Source organism: Gallinula chloropus (genome assembly GCF_964237585.1).
Source record: "Gallinula chloropus genome assembly, chromosome: 8".
Taxonomy (NCBI): Eukaryota; Metazoa; Chordata; class Aves; order Gruiformes; family Rallidae; genus Gallinula; species Gallinula chloropus.
In genome coordinates, this window is record NC_140093.1 from 21,345,843 (window position 1) to 21,365,525 (window position 19,683).

Here is a 19,683-nt window from a genome sequence, read left to right on the forward strand (position 1 = left end):
CTGTGGCAGGGGGTTGGAGCTCTGTGATCCTTGGGGTCCCTTCCAACCCAGACCAGTCTGATTCTGTAATTCATATATGAAGTTGTAACACATGACTGCGTGCAGACAGGTAGATTTTTTGTGGTGGAAGTTAAGCTACAGTCTTACAAAGACTGGAAATAATGCCTATGTTTTCCTAAGAATCCAACATTTCTTTTCATCTGCTTTAACACAATGGCTTCTTTTAGGGGGGAAAAACCCATTGTGTTGAGATGATCAAGGAATTCAGAAATCTTCAATTTTCAGAATGGTTATTTTCAGGTTCATGCTGTGCAGGACTGACTCTGCACAAGAGGTTCGTTGCTCAGAGGAGGGGAGGTACCACTTCTCTGTAGGAAACACCAGCAGCGAGGGGCTGCAGGGCTGGATGCCTGTACGGTATGTAGGCTGCTCAGCCCCACACACCTCTCAGGATGTTTGAGGAGAAGGAGGTGGGTACTTGAAAAACACACGTGGATTTTGAAAGGTATCGTGGGTGACCAGCAGCTTCTCCCAGCCCGGGTGGCTAGCCCGTCATTTCCCAGAGCTCTGGCTTTCAGAGATGACAATAGCATCTTCTCCAGCCTGCATAGCTTCTGCTAAAGAAATTGTGCAGCTGCCTAACATTTCAGTAACTATTAAAGGGCTGCAGGGGGAAGGAGTGCTAATGAGCATGATTAGCTTGGCCTTTCACAAAATCTTTGGTGAAGGTCAGATGTCATTAGAGAAGCTGAAACTACACCTGAGAAATGGTGCCTTGGATCAGAAACCAGCTGAGGAGGAGGCGCAGGTTCCTTGGGATGCAGCAAAAGATCCATCCCAGTAAAGGGTTTACAGCGATCTCACCCCAGTTCCAGGTTCTTGGAATACTGATTATTTGGAGAACTTCGTTTCTTGTACCTGATTTATCCTTCCTCTTCTGTTCTGACATTGTGGTTTGTGGAGCATCAGGGCATGGAAAGGGCTTCAGTCCCTGCAGCTCCCACAATCCCTCTCGCTGCCGTATCACGAAAGAAACAGGATGTCTGCTGCTTGTTTTATCGCTGCTTATCTCACAGATAAGCACTGCCTAATTAGACTTATTTTTATGACTTTGGATTAGAATTGGTGGGTCACATGGAGGGCACGCAGAGGCGGCATGTTGTGATCTTGATGCTCTCACACCGCTTTTTATCCATATTCCTGGCTACTGGGAAGCAAGAGACTCTCTTACCCTCCCCTGTATCCTTATGTACAGTGTTTTTCTCAGTGTTGCCTCTTCCACAGGCTGTAATCAAAGTTTTATTTGTGTTACCGGGGGGGATGTGCAGAGGATGTAAAAGAGAAACTCAGGAGACGAGTGGCTGGTCTTGACACAGGAGCTGAGGCAGATGGGCACAGAGGACAGCTATAGTGATGGTAAAATCCTCACAGATCCGCCCTGAAAACCACTGCTCTTTTACTGTTCAGGATTTAAAGTCCCTGTAAGGCAAGTAGAAATGAGTCTGTAAATGAGAAGGAAGCTGCACACAGGGTGAGTCGCTTGTGGAGAGTAAATAACTATTTTTATCCTGCTTTTTGCAGCATTCTGAGTAACTGTGTTTCCTTCTGAAGATTAATGAACCTCGAAAATACTAATTCATGCTTAATTATCGTGTGAATTCAAGCCCTGGGAGGATGAAGGGGAGGTCTGAGTTGTCTTTTATTTTCTAATCAGCCCAGCCAAGCACATACAGAACTTCTTGACCTGTGGTCGCTGTGAGCGTGTCTCTGCTCAGAGGGCAGGGCAGAGCTCTGCTCTGCAGCCACCGGGCGTCATGGCACTCAGGTGGGCTCAGGTACGCTCAGGTGGGCTCAGGTGGGCTCAGGTACGCTGTCGGGCTGCAAATGGTGGCCCAGCCTCAGCAAAAAGCAGTTGTGAGGGTTGATTTAACACAGACCCAGAGTCACTGCCAAGGCAGGGCTGGTCAGAGCTGTCACCCCACTGGCATGTCTTTCTAGTGAAGGTTACTGGGGGTCTTTTGCCCTGCAGCTCTGCAGTGGTCCCAGCTGGTGGAGCCCACCTCCTCCTCCTTGTGTGGGGCATCTCAAAGGCTGTGCATCCTTCACCTGCAAAGCTTTGTGTGCTGCTGCATCATTCTCTGCTCTCTCTGTACGTCCCTTGGTCTCTCTTTAAATAATTAATACTGATTATGTGTCTGTTTTCCTCCTTCTCATCACCTTTGCTTTGTTTCATCATTTCTCACGAAGGAGGGATGGGCACAGGGTCAAAGAGAGTGATGATGGGGAAGGGGAAGGGGAAACGTTAGGAGTGCTGATGGCCCAAAACGTGCATCATGTGAGGGAAATGGGAAACAGCAGGAAAGCTCAGCACAAAGGCAGAGAAGAGAGGATGTGCTGGGCACCGGGTGCAGCTGACTGCACGGCTGCTGCTGGAGTGGGGTGAAGCGAGGGCAGTGGGGGAATTGCCACCAGCATGGCCCACCCCGAGCCCCAGAGCTCCTGTCCCCATCCCGAGTTGTCCCCACCAGTCAGACATCCACAGGGTATTTCTGATGCCACATGGGAAGCACAAGATCTCAAAGGGCTGCAGGGCGAGCTGGATCATACCTGTGCTCTCTAATGCCTTTCAGGGGTTTATTCAGGTCTTGTTTGCTCTCTGGTGACTTTTCCTCCTTTCGATAAAGCCGTTATCTAAAAACTGGTACAGCCAGCACAGCCTTGACTTTTACAAGGTGCCTTGTCTGATACTAAAATACACCCCCAATAATCTTACCTGCCTGAAGAAAAAAAGAAGAAAAGAGCAAAGAAAATAATGCCCCTATCTCTGCAGCCAGCATTAGAGCAGGTTTTAAATTTTCTGGTGATTTTCTTTGTAAACTGCTCGGCAGGGTATTATTCAGGCTGCTGCATCGAGGGACTAATATAACATGTGTTCTCAATTTTGGACCCTTTATGTTGGGAATTTTCCATTGTGCAATTGCATTAAATCTAAGGGGGCTGACAGGAGCGCAATGTTTTCTAACTCTCCACAAGGTTAAATGACTGAAATAAAAATAGATGGAAAAGAAAACAAAGTAAAATAAGTTTTGCTTTCGCATGGAATGGCAGGAGGCAGCACGAGGTCAGGGACTTAACGATAGCCCAGCCATTAGTCAGGGACTATGAAACAACTGATCCTTCCTAAATCGCTTTGGAAATTACCTCCTGTTTCATCCTCTTTCATTCACACAGGTCACATCTCCAAGAAGACTGTTGGAAGTTATCATTCCTATATAAATTGTGGTAATAATGACTATATTTGTGATGCATTTTACTTTCTAAATGCTGGGACTGTAGGATGTTATTTGCAGTGTTTTCCTTACTAGGAAATGTATGAGTTTTACTCCTGCCCGTAGGAACAATACACACTGTGCTGATGTCATGGGAAGGGGGAAGGAGGGCAGAGCAGAAGGGTGGCCTCATGCATGGGAGTGGTGATGAATTTATAAGGGCAAATGTCAGGCCAGGATAGCAGTCAGAGGCGAAGCCTGAGCTCTGATCTTCACTGTGAAGCATCAGTCAGGTGGTGGATCACGGAGCCCTGCAGCACTGGGTGCTGCATGTGGGTCTCTCCAGCAACACGCCAGGATCCTCCTGGAGTTGGTTTTGGCTCTACGTTCCCATCAAATGGGGCTTTCACTTTTGCCCCCATTTGACATCAGATAGGTTTTGTTTTCAGCCCAAATTGCAAAGGCAGCTGTTCCTTTGCTCTCCGAAACGGAGATGAAATATCAGAGCAGCTTCAGCAGGTGCCAGCCCTCCACTCCCTCGCAGATCACCAGCACAATGCTGCTCCAACGTGTGGCAAGGAAAGTTCTGTAAATAACCGCCAGTGAGGGGGCCCTTTATTGCTGTAATTTTCTTACTGAAGAAATGCTTTGTGCATTTGCAGAGTTCTTGGCTTTTGTTCAGGTGGAGAATGAGGTGACCTCAAATGCTGACTCCCATTTTGTTCTGCTTAAAGGACCAGCTGCACCCCACTGCAGCAGGCTGCACCCTCATTACCTTGTTGGTTTGTGTATTGTCATTACCAGGCTCTGGGGTGACAGTGTGTCTCTTCACCAGGGTGCTGAGGCTGGACACCCACATCTAAACAAGCGCCTTCCTCACACCCTCCAGGTTAGCCATCAGAGGGGGGGGTTCTTCAGCAGGCAGCTCCTTTTCCTGGTCATCCTGGTGGATGGGTCCCTCATTAGGTTCCTTGTCCCATTGCTCAGTGAGCCATCGAGCTGTGCAGGTAGCGGGGTGTTTTTGTGGGGGGAAACTAAATCCATTTGGGTCTGCGCCGTGTCAGTCCATTCCAAACAGTAATACATTATATTTACACACGCCTGTCTCGGGACAAACTGCTGTAGCTCAGAGCTGCACAGGGCAGGTCATTAAGTTATAAATAAATCTTCAGAGCATGGGGCATCCAAACACCACTTGTTTATTGCTGGCTGTTTTATTTATACCAGTCATGGGATATTCAAGTACTGACGTGGGAACGGCACAACACAGCTTTAACTCTGGGTATGGACAGTGCCACAGCAAGAACAGCTATGAGAATTCAGCTTTAAGACCACAGAATACAGCTCCCTGGGAGCAAACCCAGAGGTCAGGATGCCACAGATGGTAGGCAGTGCTGGGACACCCCGCTGACGGCATTCTTGTTAAAACAGCATCTTTTTTTAATGAATAATCAGATGTAAATTAACAACAGAGGTGAAACCTCAACCACGTGCTTCTCTGGTCTACCTAAGGAAAAGGAAGCAGGCATTGAGTCATTGTTATTTACTGTTGACAGGTACCACAGTACCTTCTGTAAAACTTTTGGCAGCGCTGTGTAATCTAAACTGAGTGCCAGGCACGTTCCCCTTTCCTGTCACTTGGTGTGCAGCTGAAAAGCTTCAACTGCCAGCTTTCTGTTGTAAAGTAGGAATGAAATTGTGGTGTCTGGGCCAAAGCTCGTGCAAGGGTTCGCTGTGATACATGATGGAGTTTCTATGAATGCAGCTTGTGCTACCCGGCAGGGGAAGATGCAGACAATTCTTAGTGGGATTGGCTTTGCTCCGCATCCTTCCCACTCTGCAGCTGAGGGGAGGAAATGAGGAAAATAAAAACCACGTTGTTGGATGCAGTGGCCAGTGACTAATTACCTTTTGTGTGTATTTAAAGGTTAAAGTAATTAAAAATGTAAAATTTTTCCCTCTTTTTGATAAGAAAAAAGAAAAACTGGTCTCCGTTCTTGAGGAGGTGAGGGGAGAGAGCTCTGTTCCACTCGTGCCCGGTTCAGTGCAGCAGTTTGACATCACGGAAGCAGCAAGTGGGTTCTGGGGGCTAATTTGTACTTCTATTACTTTTCCTGGCTGTCAGGAAAAGCTGCCTCTCTCTACCATTATTCACAGGAAGAACATTTTCCTGCTAATAATTCATTTTCCTACCTGAACAGAAGACTGACAAGGTCCAGATGTTCAGCTTTCCTATCGCTCATCCGGCCGCCAGCCTGCGCAGGAGCCATGCAGGCAGAGCGGCGCCAAGAGAAGCCCCTGCTGTGGGCAGGCACGACATTAACATCTGTCCATATAGCTACCACGTGAGGCAGTGTGAGTGGGGAACACCTCTGCAGGCCCAGCTGATGAGAGGAGAAATGTAACAGACTTGAATATTATCTGGCAGAGAGTTGCCAGACACAGTGACTGCCTTGTCCATGGCAGGGATGGAGTACAAGATGCTGGAGTTAGGTACAAGTACAGCTGCTGGTCTTCATGGCCACAGGCAGCCACCGGAGAAGACTTGCGGTAGAATTGCAAATATATATGTGTGTGTGTTATATATAAAAAGATATATATATAATGTTATTACCCTCCCCCTCCATATATTTGTTTTGCTTCCCATTCCCTTCTGTTTTTTCCAGGCACAACTTGTCTGATCGCGCTGCTGTCAGATAAAGAGCTCACGGTGGCCAACGTTGGTGATTCCCGAGGCGTCTTGTGTGACAAGGACGGGAACGCGATTCCCCTGTCACACGATCACAAGCCCTACCAACTGAAAGAGAGGAAGAGGATTAAGAGAGCTGGTGAGTCGTAAGCTTCATGCTTTGGATGGAAGGTTCATCCTTTTCTTCTCTACTCTGTTGATTACGTAGCCCTTTCCCCTGGGAGGGACTGAGAAGTCCTAGACTTGAGGCATCAGCAGGTAAAATCTCCCATTATTAATACAGTGCTTTTCAGTGGGGTGTCGTGGTGCTGATGGAGAGGCAGAAGCAGATTGACTTATGCTGTAATGAGCCAGTGGCAGAGTGAGAAGCACAGCCTTCGTCTTCAGCAGGCAATTGCCCATCCCGGGCAGTTCCCTTGTGATCTCTGCAGGGAGCAAATTAATAAACAGGAGCGGTGGCGTTAAAGGCTTCTTCACACCAGACCCTACCAGCAGCCCTAATGCAAGAGGCTGGCTCTGAAGCTGAGCGAGGTTTAGTTCCTCAAATAAGCAGAGCATGACTCTAATTCATCAAAGCTGCTTTTTGTTCCCATCCAGGGACTGCTAATGAGCATAAACATGTAAATTGTAGCAGGAATATAGGGAAAGAATGTAAGAAACCGAACCCTTTCAGTAATAAATCTTCCTAGCTTTCATCACTTGTCAGTTTAGCGACCTCCTGGGCTAGAAGTTACATTTGGATTATCAAGTATAACAGCCAGTTCTCCACGAATTTGTCAAAGTCTCCTTTGAACCCCTTTCTGGGTTGGCTCACACAGCAGCCTGCAGTAGCAAATTATTTGATGAAGGAAAAAAGAGTAGTTCTTGTTTGTGTTAAACCTACGGATCAGCATTGCCTCCAGAGACACGCTGCCTCTCTGCCTCCCCATCTTTGTCTCTAAAGTGGAAATAACAAGTTTTTCCCTGAGCTTAAAACATTTTAAACCCCACAGGCTCTGTAGGCTCCCACCAACACAAACACCCATCTGCATGATGGGCACGTTCCTCTTTCTTTGCTTTTATCGCCAAAGAGCAGGAGCAGTTGGGGGTCCTTCTGCTGCTGGGCAGAGGGCTGAGGCCATGTAAGTCCCCCCAAGTGAGAGAGAATGTATTCAGAACCTGAGGAGGAACAGGAAAACCTTGGTCTCAGCTTTGCTTCAACTCTGGACTCAGAGGATGTAGCAGTGAAATCTGGAGAGTCTTCTGGAAAACCACTTCCCTCTTGGCCAGGTCTGGGGCCTCTATGAAATTGATAAAAGCCCCACTTGGAGAGGGGCTTCACTCAGGAGAAAGAGCTGACTGGATTATTTCATTTGTCTGGAAGTGAGGCTTTATACCTCAGCAGCATGTAAAATTAACCTGGATTTTTGCAGGAATTTCCAACCTGGGAAAAAATCATTTCAATAGTCATGTAATAATTTATAATTATACTATTAATAGTTTATAGCTGCCTGCAGCTAAAGAAGAAATACTCCCTGTAGCCTGGTGACTTCATGGACTCACTCCTCTGTTACCTGTTGTGTTATCATGATTGATATGGCCTTGCAGTGCCGTTAAAAACATACGGCCCAGGTTATTGAAGTGCCAATACTTGTACATTGTGGAACATCCCTTCTGTACACACAGTGAGTGGGAAATTGAAGCAAAGTGCCCAGCCTGAGTGATGAAGCATACCCTGCTCCTGTGACAGAAGTACCTGGCTGTTCTTCCACCAGCTAGATCCTTTCTTGCAGCACAGACCTGTGGAAAGCAGCAGTAACCACGGCGTTGAAGCACATCCCAGGTTTCTGACTTTACATTGCACCATCAAGCTGCACTGTGCAGTGCTGTATAGGTAGCTATAACATGACTGTGCATCCACCTTAGGAGGATTAGATTTCATTTCAAAGTGAAAGCCGTATAGCCTCAGTTGAGAAAACACCCTTCAAACTCCACTCTGATATAAATCGATCTGAGGCCGCCTGAACCAGCAGCTCAGAGGAGTGTGACTTGCCCTGTGCATTCCAACAAGGCGTCAGTGTTGGGATGACAGGTCTAAACTCACCCCTCATTTTTTGCTGCCGTGGTGGATGTTAGGAAAGCTCACTGCTTGCTGCTGTCAGCTGTCAGTGGGTGGGGAATGAATTCAGTCCCTCTGCCCCCTCCCAGCAGCTCCACACAAAGTCTTCATCAACCCAGACCCAAAGGACTCCTGCTTATCGGCCCGATGTGCCTTGAGACGCTCTCACCCCAGAAGCCGATGCTCAGGTTTCTCCTGGGAGTTCCTGCAGTGCAGCAAGAGGCAGCAGATGCCAAAAGGGAAGGTGGCAGCTAGGAGAGTGGGGCAGGGCTCCGTGTTTTGAGCTGAGGTGGAATTACCTGTGGCACGGATGCCGGTTTCCTCAGGAAACACAGGAATCTCCACCCAATCAGGAGCTGGAGTGAAGCACAAGAGTATCAGCATTAGGACAGGGCCCTTGAAACACCCGTGAGTTTGGCTGAGAAGAAGCTCTTGGCTGCAGAGCTGCAAGGTGACTGTCGCTGATGACCTTTCGGTTGTTCACCTTGAGCATAATCCTCTGAGCTCAGCTCTCCCTAACGCGCCAAATGTCTGTGTGGTTGCCAGAGAGCTGCTGGTCCTTTGATGCCTTTTCTCCTCCGGCAGCAGACAGCGCTGCAGAATGTTTGCTTTTCCCTGAGCATTTCTGTGTGTTCTGTAGGGACAGCTTTGTACAGACAATACCAGAAGTGCCAACAGACACTTCAGTAAACCACAGGAATTCTGCTTGTGCCGTAGGCAGCTCCAGCACCACGCGAGAACGGCACTGAAAGCTCATTCTGTACACACAAGCACGACCCACAGAGAGCAGAGCAAGCCCTCTGCAGCAATCTCTGCCCATGCTGTAGCAGCACAGGCACTGCTGTCCTCTACAGTGTCTACTTCACACTGCTTCTGATGAATTGCATTTTGCATCCCCCATCATTCCGATATGTACTCAGGATTACACTGCAGTTACTACAGTGCTCAGCACTTCTGAGAACCCCTGGGCTGGGGAGTAGGCAGCCCTCAGAACTGACAGCAGCAGCCGGGTGAGGTTTGTTGAGTCCAGCTCAGGAGGAGTCCTTCCTCCTTTTGACTGTAGAGGGAAACTTCTCAGTGGAGACTCCACATGACTACTCATGAAATCATTGACCTTACCACTGCCTACACTGACCTGACAGGAGGGTGCAGAGAGGTGGGTGATGGTCTCTTCAGCCAGAGGACAGGAGATGGGACAAGGGGCAATGGGCTCAAGCTGTGCCAGGGCAGGGTCAGATCAGATGTGAGGGAAAATTTCTTCCCTGGCAGAGTTGTGGGGCTGTGGAACAGACTGCCCAGGGAGGGGGCTGTGTCACCGACCCTGGGTGTGTTTAACAGATGGGTAGATGAGGTGCTCAGGGATACGGGTCAGTAGAGGACAGGTACTTTTGGACTCTATCTTAAAGGTCTTTTCCAACCCTGTGATTCTGTGATCACTCGCTAAAAAGTTCTGTTTCTGCTGGTTTTAACACAAATCAAGTGTCAAGCTTTAAATGACAATGAATCATTAACTGAAGTGTAGTTTCACCTGGAAGCTGAAGGAATTCACAGGTCAGATCAGCCACCTAGGGATGGAAATACTATCTTTGGAGTTAGGTGCGTGACAAATAGCACTCAGGCTGAAGCTCAGAGCTGGAATAACTACAGAGAACAAGGGTGTTTATAAAAGCACCAAAGCCGACAGCTTGCGGGCATAAAAGCCAACAGTTCACCTGATTCTGTTACACACTTTCATGTTCTGTGCTTACAAATTACATGTCCTCAAGTGACTTTTCATTCACATCAGGATGACAGGAGTATTGCTGTGAAACAGTGCCGGCAGCGGCACACAGATGCGCGCACAGGAATTAAAGATGCCTCGATTTTTTTGACTCTCTGACCTCAAATACTGTGTGATTCCCTCCCAGACTGCGGGGCAGCCAGGGGCTGGCTCTGTCACAGTCATCTGCTTCAGTGCAAAACGTATAAAAACCCCTAAACAACGTATTTTCAACAAGAAGCAGCCTTAATCCTGGTGACAGAAACACCAGGCCGATCCCACTCTGCATTTGTCTGTTTGGATGCATGATTTTGTGATCAGTTCACAGCAGGTTTTTGCTCCTTTGGGACACAGCTCATTGAAGGTCTGTAAATGCATTTGCCCTTGGTTCTTCCCTTTATGCCTTAAAAGTGAGATGTGAGACCTACTGCAGGGTGTTTTCAGTGTTATTTCCTTCCTAGATCTCCTGAAACAGGGAAAATGCAAACTGCCTGGAGGAGGAGGTGTTTATGAGCACTGGAATATAGAGATTTCCTTTCAGTATTTTCACCATGCCATTGCCATACAGGTCTCAGAGCAGGAAGTTACTCAGTACAGGAATACCCGTGTGCAGTAAGCTGGTGGTGTCTGGAGGAGCGGAGAGCACGAAGCAGCTTGGTTTGAAAGCAGAGCCAGTCCTGACTCCTCTGCTTTGGCTGTTTCTCCAAGTGCTAGCAGCTACAATCCAGCTCTTCCCTGCAGCACTCTGAGGGTTAACTGATGGCATCTCCTGCTTTTTGGGATACATAACATCTGTGTCCCTCAGGGTGCCACAGGGTGAGTTTTTGGGTGGGTCTGGCAGGAAGCCAGAGAAGTGCTTTAACTTGAAAACGAACTGGTTTAAGTGTTGGTGTTTCTCTCTAGGTGGTTTTATCAGCTTTAATGGCTCCTGGCGCGTTCAGGGCATCCTGGCCATGTCCCGCTCGCTGGGAGATTACCCTCTGAAGAACCTGAATGTCGTCATTCCCGACCCCGATATTCTTACCTTTGACCTGGACAAACTGCAGCCAGAGTTCATGATCTTGGCATCGGATGGTCTGTGGGATGCCTTCAGCAACGAGGAGGCCGTGAGATTCATCAAGGAACGCTTGGATGAACCACACTTCGGTGCAAAGAGTATAGTTCTACAGTCCTTTTACAGAGGATGCCCCGATAATATAACAGTGATGGTGGTGAAGTTCAGGAATAGCAGCAAAACAGAAGAACAGTGATGACCAGCAGGTCTCTGCCTCACTCGGAACTTACAACAAACTCACATTTTAAACGCAGTAGAAAGCTCTAGTAAATACCATTTAAGATTCTACACAAAAGGAACAGATCCCTCTGGTCTTTGTTCTTTACTTAACAAAAGGAGCAATACAACAAATAACGTTCTGAGTGATTAGAAGAATTAAGTTTGTTCCCATGTACCTGTCTCCTGTGACCTTGCTGCTCCTTAGGAACTAACTGTAACCTTCCATTTCGGAATTTCCTTTACAAATCCTGCGTAGCCTTTTCATTTCACTCCTTCCCTCTCATCACTAATGGTCGAAGGCTCGTTCAGGTGTAGAGCAGGGTCGGGGCAGTGCAAGTGATAGGAAGGATGCTGCTTTCCCCACGTAGGTGTGACTGTAGGTGTGACTTCAGAGCGATGCTCTCACGTTTCTCATCTCTTTTTGGTTTTAATCTGCAGAGAGAAGGTTGGGCAAGAAAAGGTTTGTGATTGATTGTTACAAATAGGAAGAAGGAAAAGGAGCCAACTATTAACCTGCTACCACAGAACTGGCTCTCTTGCTTCATTTAATCTCCCCACCCTTAAATGAATCCTGCCAAGCATGTGATTAGGTCCAGTTACCCAGCACCTGCAGCCACGTGTTTATTCAAGTCTCTGCATTACTCTAGGCCATATTGTATTCCAACCAGCTAATCTTAAACTCCAGCGAAACACTCTGAGGTCTGACACCTCCTGTATCAAAAAACAGCTCTGTGGTGGTAGAAGGAAGTCTGTTGTTCACCCAGACTCACCTCACCTCGGGTTTTTGGCATGGACTTTTCATAGGCGTGTAAAGATAAAGTTAATTTCGTTAGTGACTGTTGGGAAAACTAATCAAAACAGGGCATTCCTTGGAGCTACCTAGGTGGAAGTCAAGCCTGTTAAAGACTTCCTTGTACCACTGCCAATTAATCTGTGGTGTTAATCCAGGGGAAGACCACTTTAGAAATGTTTTTCAGTATAATGTATAAATGCCAGGAGCGTCATTGCACTGTAGAGACGAAAGCTTGTGTTAAATCTAGATAAAAATATATTTAGATCTAACTTTCAGTATTTAATTGTAGTTTGGAATCTGTGTGACAGGGCAGTGCTGTTAGAGGAACAGCGCCAGGGCCTGACTCAGAGGTTGGGATTCGGGGTGGTGTGCTTACCTGTGTCATATCTTACAGCAACCCTTGGGATTCCCTCCCTGCAGAGCGTGGTCCTGGGTGATCCACTGAGGTCTCCTGTCTCTGAGGTGATGGAGGTTGTCGGCATTCAGGTCCTGAGGGGAGTCAGGGATGTGCCACGTTAACTCTGTCTCTTGGGTAAAGACACACTGTTGCTTAGGTTAAAAGCTTCCTGTTGCATATCACCCACCTGTGGCCCTTTCTGGGCCAGCAGCTCACCTGAAATACGGGGATGCCTCGTGGTTGTGATGAGCAGGTGTGTGTCTCTGGAGGCACAAATGAAAGAGCCAAAATTCTTCTTTCTGCTCCAGAAGGAATTCCCATCTTGGTCTTTCCATTTGTGTTCCCAGGTTAGGTCCTCCCCTGCAAACCTCCCTCTTGTAGTTTGATGGGAATTACCACAACTCTGAGCTGGAGCTGTTGCTACTACCAGCATGACTGTATACTCACATGGTGTGTGTGCCCTCGAGCAGCCCCATCCCAGACTATGGGTAGAGCCCCTTGGCTGAGGGTTAGACAAGTACAGAAGTGTTTGGCATCCTCTGAAAGCAGCAGGCACCAGCCTGTGCTGGTCCTTCCCCAGAGGACGAAGGTTTTGAACTTTTTAAATCTCTTGAATTTTAAATTCTTTGCAGTTAGACTGAGCAGAGCACTTTAGTTATTTTGTTTTGAAAAGGTATTTGAGGTCAGAATGCTGTGAAATGAAAACCTGGTGTGGTATTTTCATGGGAGCACTTAATCATGTACTCACAGCAGTATGGAAGCCACGCTCGAGGCAGAGCACATGGTGCACACAGCAGTTGCCCTTCCTTTCCCCTTCACAGGTGAGGATTTTTTTCTGGTGTACCTGGTGTTTCTTTGTAGGATAGAGCCTGGATGTTTGTACAAACAGCTGCCCAGGGAAGAGAAAACACAGACCCAGCAGCCCACAGACTCTAAATCACAGGGACATCACTAATCCTTCACAAGGGTTTGAGAAGTTAGATGGAGCTGGAATGATGTCAGCTCCAAACAAGCCATGATAGCCTAATGCCACTCCAGCAGAAAGCTCAGGGCAGCCACTATGCCTCCTGCAGCTTGGCTCTTGGGTTCATGAGCGCTCAAGGGATGCCTGACCCTCTCCTGAGCACAGCCAGCTTGCTGGCTGCTCTGGTGTTTGGGACAGGCAGGAAAGTGGGGTGGCAGGAGCCTTAGTGATGTGGCAGGAACTTTACTTGCTCACAGGCTCCTGGAGCAGTGGTGAGGAAGCAGTGGGAGTGTGGCTGGCTCTGGCATTAGCTGCACTTGTGGGATTTAGGAAAGTGAATGTGATACAGAACTTTCACACACTTGTCTGGAGATTTGTTCCCAAATTCATTTACTTTGTCACCCAGCCAGCTCCCGAATCAGCCCTGCTTCCACCTTCATGTCTGGGGATGCAGCAATGGCTCCTTCAGCACCTTCAGTATTCTCTGCACTGCTCCTGCCTTTGCCCCATTCCTGGCCAAAGCCAGTCCCAGCAGTGATCTCTGGTCAGGTTGTTGACTTTTGGTTTTATTACTTTAAAAAACTAGTTAGAGCTACTGGAGGTGTAAGGTGAAGGACTAATGGAGATGACAGGCTTTGCGCAGTCTTCTGCATACATGTGAGGTGTCTGTGCTCCCTGCTAGAAGCCCTCTAAAGAGTTCTTCACCCAGTTCTAGACACCTGTGATGTTCCAGCCATGCTGATCTGTGCCAAATTCAGTTGTGATAAGTACAGCTGTGGGATGACAAGATTAAGTAATGTACACATTGCTTATGCAACCTAAACAAACTCGGGTCAGATCCTCCACTGCCTTAATAATACATCCTACACCTGGAAAGGGTTGGCAGACACAGCAGCCAGAAACATCCCCAGGTACAGTGTGGGATGTCCCTTGAGCAGTGTGGCAGAAGGCATTACAGCACGGGCAAGGCCACACTTGAGCACACTGCCCTGCTTTTCCTCCTGGGCACCTCTCCAGAGCAGGGAGACATCCCAGAGCTGCCCCTTGCCTCGTACAGTCGTGGCCCGAGCAGCTCCATTCCTGACATCAATTCACCACCGTCCCTGGCGCAGTAGTTTGGTGAGATTAAAGCAAAGCCCTTCTCTCAGGCTGAGGCAGTGCAGGCTGAACACATGCAGCCCCAGATACAGCTCAGAAATGTGGATATTCAGCTGATAAAACTGTGTGTGCAAGTTTGGTGCACGGGCACACGTCAGCACGACACCAGCAAATGCGTTTTAAATGCTTGTTTAAACTTTTTAGACTATGAAGTCTCTACCAAAGCACTGCCTCAGCTTGAAGTAAGTGTTTGCTCAGTAAGGACTAAGGCTGAAGCTGGAAAATAAGGGAGTTTGGTTGTTCCACTGTCTCTCAGAACATATGACATCCTTGCTTTAAATAAGATGAATATATTGCTAATGTATCTGATACTTATCTTATGCAGAGAAACATTTAGTAAGTGAATTATACAAAAGAAAACACCCACCTCACCAGGCTGTCATGTCCTACAGCAGGTTTTTAGGCCTCCATCCCGAAATCTGGCTGTACAGAATCACTGAGGTTAAAAATGAGGAATGTTCTGTGGAATTCTGGCAGCTGTCATGGACAGAGCTGCTGCCCCTCCATTTGTCAGTGTATTTATCAATTCTCTTTCTAAACCTGAGGACTGCAATTTACAAAGATATGTACAATTAATCAAATACTGATTATAATGTTAAATCCCTTTTATTTATCTCATGCTGACTATATAAGGCTGAAGTAAGCAGCTGGGTTACCTATGGGTTTCCCGCAGGTAACAAGGCTCTAGACATAAGCTAGTCTGTATGATGGCCTAGCTGCTCTGTTAAGCAAACCTTGAGCAGTCAGAGCAGTTGAAGCTTGCCTAAAACTATAAAAAAGAGGAGAGCAATCCTTGAGGAAAATTCTGAAATCCGCTTTTAGGAGCTGCCTGGCCTTCAGGAAGAACTCTGAGTTCATTGAGCAATAGGGGAATAAAGCACTTTTTCTCCATCTAAGTGTCCAACCCTACATTCTTTTAAGCCTCTGGAGACACATCAGCACTTGTGGGGACACTGATGCTCAGAAATCTCCTTCAGCCTGTGTGCTGCCAAGGTAATTAAATGAATAATCGGTTGGAATGTTTTAGAAATCCAAACACAGGACTGTCAAACATTGTTTTATGGGAATTCCTACGCTGTATCCAGGGGGTGATGGCAACTGTACTTACTTGGCACTTGCATAAGCCTTGGTAACAACAAGAGCCTGAAGTGAAGCTGTGCGGGCTGCAGCCAGACCCCTCAGCAGCGCTGTGTGAGCACAACGTGCTGCTGCTGCCCCAGGAAAGCAGCCGGCTCCAGCAGAGCGACTCTGCTCCTGCACCACTGCGCTCCCTCGGCTTCAGGTCCTGTTGCCAACGTGAGACCCTCACGCCAGAGCTGCCAAAGGCCATCTGGGAATTTTACATCTCCTCCTCCCGGTAGGAAAACTTTAAGTTATGTTAAAAACATGAATCAGTTGGAAAATGTCCTTTGGAGCTAGTTCCATGCTGGACTGAATCCCTGCTGCTCTTAGAACAGCGTTCCTGCCCACACAGGCCGGGTACAGGGTGTAAGCAGTGGCCAGCAGTGCTGGGTGTACAAAATAAGTCCATTTTCATACAGTCCAAACACATCTACCTTTAACATGGGAAACTAACCACAGCATAACTGCAGACTCTGGAGTTAACAGGTCTGGAGAACAGCTTTAAAACCCAGCCTGTGTGAATAGTGCACCCAGTGACTGCAGAACTTCTACCCAGCGTGCCTGGAAACACCAAGAAACAACCACGAGAGACTCGCTGTGACAACGAGCCGCACGTTTTGAATGCTGCAAGGGCAGGTCAGAGCTCTCTTAACAGAAATCCTCCATGACACACCAGATAACCAGCCCACGATGTTTAGCAATCCATCTCGGGCAATGACAGCTCCCGTTAGTAGGGCACAGCTGCCTTATCGTAGATTGGAGCCTCTTCAGGCTTGTTTGTGATGGTGTTTTCACTGGGAGCCAGAAGCGTTTTAAAGATTTCTATCTTTATTGTAAGCTCAGAGCAGGCTGCACTCTACTCCAAGGTGGAGGACCACCACAGGCAAAGCATTACCAGGGGAAGCAGCTGAGCCCTGGCCCAGGCAGGACAGACATCACCCTTACACACCGTCAGCTCTCACTCTAAAAGTCCAAACTCAATTCGGATTAAGGTGCTGTAGAAAGTTAATGTGCTGCGCAGCGCCGACAGAAAGCAAAAGGAAAACAGAGCTCAGGCACAGAAACCATCCTCAGAGAGGTCACTCTTTGAAGTCCTCACATGTTAGGAGGGGAGCAAAGTCCGGTACCAGCAGGTGAGACAACCTGCAGCTCAGGTGGTATTTCCTCCTGTGGGTTGCAGCCAATACTGCCTGTAGCCAAGCGTCACGTGGCAGTGCAGCGTTTCAGAGGGACTGTGCTTCTTCAGTCCTGTGAAACAAAGTGGCTTCAGGATCTTTAGAAACGGAGGGTGGGGGGGGGTGGTGGGTGGGGTGGGGTGGTGTTCTTGACATTTTCAGGTACATTTTACAATTTTAGGTTTCTTTAAAATGGGGACTCAACTACACATGACAAAACCCAAACCCCACTATCTGCTTCATTTGAACTTTCCTTTTTTCCCTTCCTCCAAGAGGACGAGCATTTGGAGAGGGTTTACAGCTTCACGTGCACTCACAGTAACCACATTAAAACCCAAGCAGCTTATTTTAAGAGACTGCAGCAAGCTTTACCTCTCTTCCCCTACCACCTCTATCTTAGGCAAACTGTAAAGTACTTAATAAACAGCCAAAGCAGCACACATTACTCAGACAAAAATAGATTCATGAAAATATGAAAAACAGGGAGCAAAGCTCTACCCCCCAAACTCCTTCAGCACGGTAATGTAACCCATTGGCACTTACCAGGAGTTCAGCGCCATGGTGTTTGGTTGACTGTCGATCAGTTTCTAGGTTAAACTGGGAACATGATAAGAGCACATTATTTATGGTGCATCCAGCATTCCTGAGTTACTCATGGTGAGTTTGCACTGAAATTCTTTGGCAGCCACTAGAAAACACAAGACAAAACTTGGGAAAATACTCCAAACTGCATCAGAATGGAACTGAAGGCAGAGAGCGATGCCCTACACCGGCAGCACCTGCTGTTTCATGGGTTATTTGGAACTGGTTTGTTGTAGGAGGCACACAAAGATTTCAGCATTTTGACTTTTTAACTCTCACACACAAGCAACAGAGCCTTGAAATTGCACATTGTTAAACCCCTTTGGCTGCCCAGCCAGCAGTACTTTCCAGACATCTTTGATGACTTTCAGTCAGAAAGCCCCAAAATTTCCCCATCAAAGCCAGGAGTGATTGCAGTTCTGACGTCATACTGTTTCCTGAACCATTTGCCCGCATGAGAAACAGGATTTGGCAAAATCTCAGCCTGTGGCTTAGGTTTTGGTTTTAGTACAACAGTGTAAGTAGAAGCAATAAAATTAGGGCCCCACCAACTGAAAAGCTTTTATTACTTCAGTCTTCTAACACTTCTTTTACCTCTTGCATGGCTGCTCACACTAAAAACTTCCCTGCTGTTTGCTTGAGCAGAAACATTAGCTTAGTTAAGAATTTTTATGATCTTTTAAGCAATAATAAGGTCAGGCTCAAGTGCAAACCAGATCTGGAAATTATTTCTTTTAAAACAAAACAGGAGCAGAAATATTTCACTATGTAAATTTCTCTCTGAACCGACATCACATTAAGATTCCAATTTCAGGTGGCACAATCAGATCACTGTGTATAAACCTACATTAGTGAAAGCAAAGGCTTAGTAACCTGATAGTAGAATAAAGAATTTACCTTGCTTGGTGAGGGTGGCACTCTTACTGCAGTCCTGCACAGCCGTTTCTCCATGAAGCTTGGCTCTCCCTCTCTCAACAGGAGCTCTGTCTGCTGTGTCTATCCAGATCCTGAAGATTTTATCATCTTTCATGGTTACAGTTTGGGGTGTTTTATTTTGACAAAGCAATACAACCCGTGCTGTAGTACCGGTGTTCTTGTGACAGTTTATTTCTAACCATTTAACCTGGCAGGCTTATTAAAGGAAAAAAAAAAAAAAGAGGGTATTTCTAAGATGTGTAAACGATCAAAGAACAAGTTAACTGTTTCTCACAGCTCTCAGGATCTGATGACAGTGCAAGTAACAGATCCCAAACCCACAGGAGTAACTGTAGTTTTATCTGTTTCTAGATGTGCAACAGCATTCTTCCCTCAGTTATGCAATACTGTATCCTTAGCTATTTAGTTTAACCAAAAAAAATTTTAAAATGTATCTATTTTTGAAGAACTTTGACCTTAACATCCATTCTTAGAACACTGACATCTGAAATACTTGCCTAGAGAGTATTCGCCCCAAGACCTCGTTTTTGTATCTAAAATAATAACACGCCCTGTAATCCCATCAAAACCCCACGTGCAGTTGTTGAAGAGAGCAAAATTCAACACTGACCATAATCACAATGTAACAAAAAAAAACCTGGTGAAACCTCAAGCTTGGTACTAAGAGGTTTCTGCACCTCTTCTAATTTGTCTCTAAGAGACTATCTGAAAGACAGCCAAATGTAAATACACCGTAACATCTTAGCTGTAGTACAAATAAAGTGGCAGTGCTCTGTCATTCTAGGTGTACAGGATGTAACTATAGTGTCTTCGCTGTGTAGTGAATGTGTCAAGAATAATTATGTTCATGCAATTGCAAATTCTGTATTGTTGTCTATTAGGAGTGTAAACTACTGAAACCTTGGCCTTGCTGATATGAATAAAGTGATTAAAATATCCATCTTTACAGATACAGCAGAGTTTGTCTTCTTTAAGAAAGCTGAATTGTAGAATTTCCCACTTTTATCATATGATTTGAAGAAAACTGTTTTAGAAACAGATCTAAAGTCACAATATAAACTCATCTGTTTCAGTCTTCCCTGCGGTTGCATCCATACATGACGTATCTGTGTGGGTTTTGATTATCCCTGTGTATTAGGGATGTCCTGTAACTAAACCACTCACAAACTCTCCTGCACCTAGCCCCATGTCACACGGGAGCAGGACCACAGACAGAAAGCAATTCTGATATGTATCTGGATGTGCCCAGATGTCCACACACAAAGTCCATCCCAGTTTCAGAATTTCCCATCGGCTGCTGCAGACCCCATGAGATCCTGAAGCCTCCGACGCTCTTGGAATGATTATGGAGGAGACAGGTACATCAAAAGAAGTTGTTGGTAGTTGTTCTATGTTCTGTGCTGGGCAGACACATACTGAGGGTGGCACAGGTCCATGTAGTTGCAAAAATGTTTAGGAAAGAATCCAG

The 19,683-nt window shown here is 46.8% G+C and overlaps 1 protein-coding gene and 1 long non-coding RNA gene across 3 annotated transcripts in view; one reads left to right on the top strand and one right to left on the bottom strand.

Moving 5' to 3' along the window:
- The window catches only part of PPM1L (protein phosphatase, Mg2+/Mn2+ dependent 1L), a gene marked incomplete at its 5' end in the record, with an annotated part of 84,993 nt that extends 73,564 nt beyond the window's left edge, over window positions 1–11,429 (top strand). The window contains 3 exons of the mRNA XM_084267576.1: window positions 5,242–5,344; window positions 5,936–6,097; window positions 10,719–11,429. Coding sequence (XP_084123702.1) covers window positions 5,242–5,344; window positions 5,936–6,097; window positions 10,719–11,065 — 612 coding nt within the window. The 3' untranslated portion in view covers window positions 11,066–11,429. The remainder of the gene's footprint in view (window positions 1–5,241; window positions 5,345–5,935; window positions 6,098–10,718) is intronic.
- A 4,698-nt stretch (window positions 11,430–16,127) lies between these two features.
- LOC311194298 lies at window positions 16,128–19,157 on the bottom strand. 2 transcript variants are annotated; one of them, XR_014617439.1, is made up of 3 exons: window positions 18,177–19,157; window positions 17,241–17,294; window positions 16,128–16,770 (listed from the first exon to the last, which is right to left on the bottom strand). It is a non-coding gene; the product is annotated as an uncharacterized lncRNA (long non-coding RNA). The 2 variants fall into 2 exon arrangements; XR_014617440.1 differs by having other exon boundaries at window positions 17,241–17,385.
- Between the last annotated feature and the right edge of the window lie 526 nt (window positions 19,158–19,683).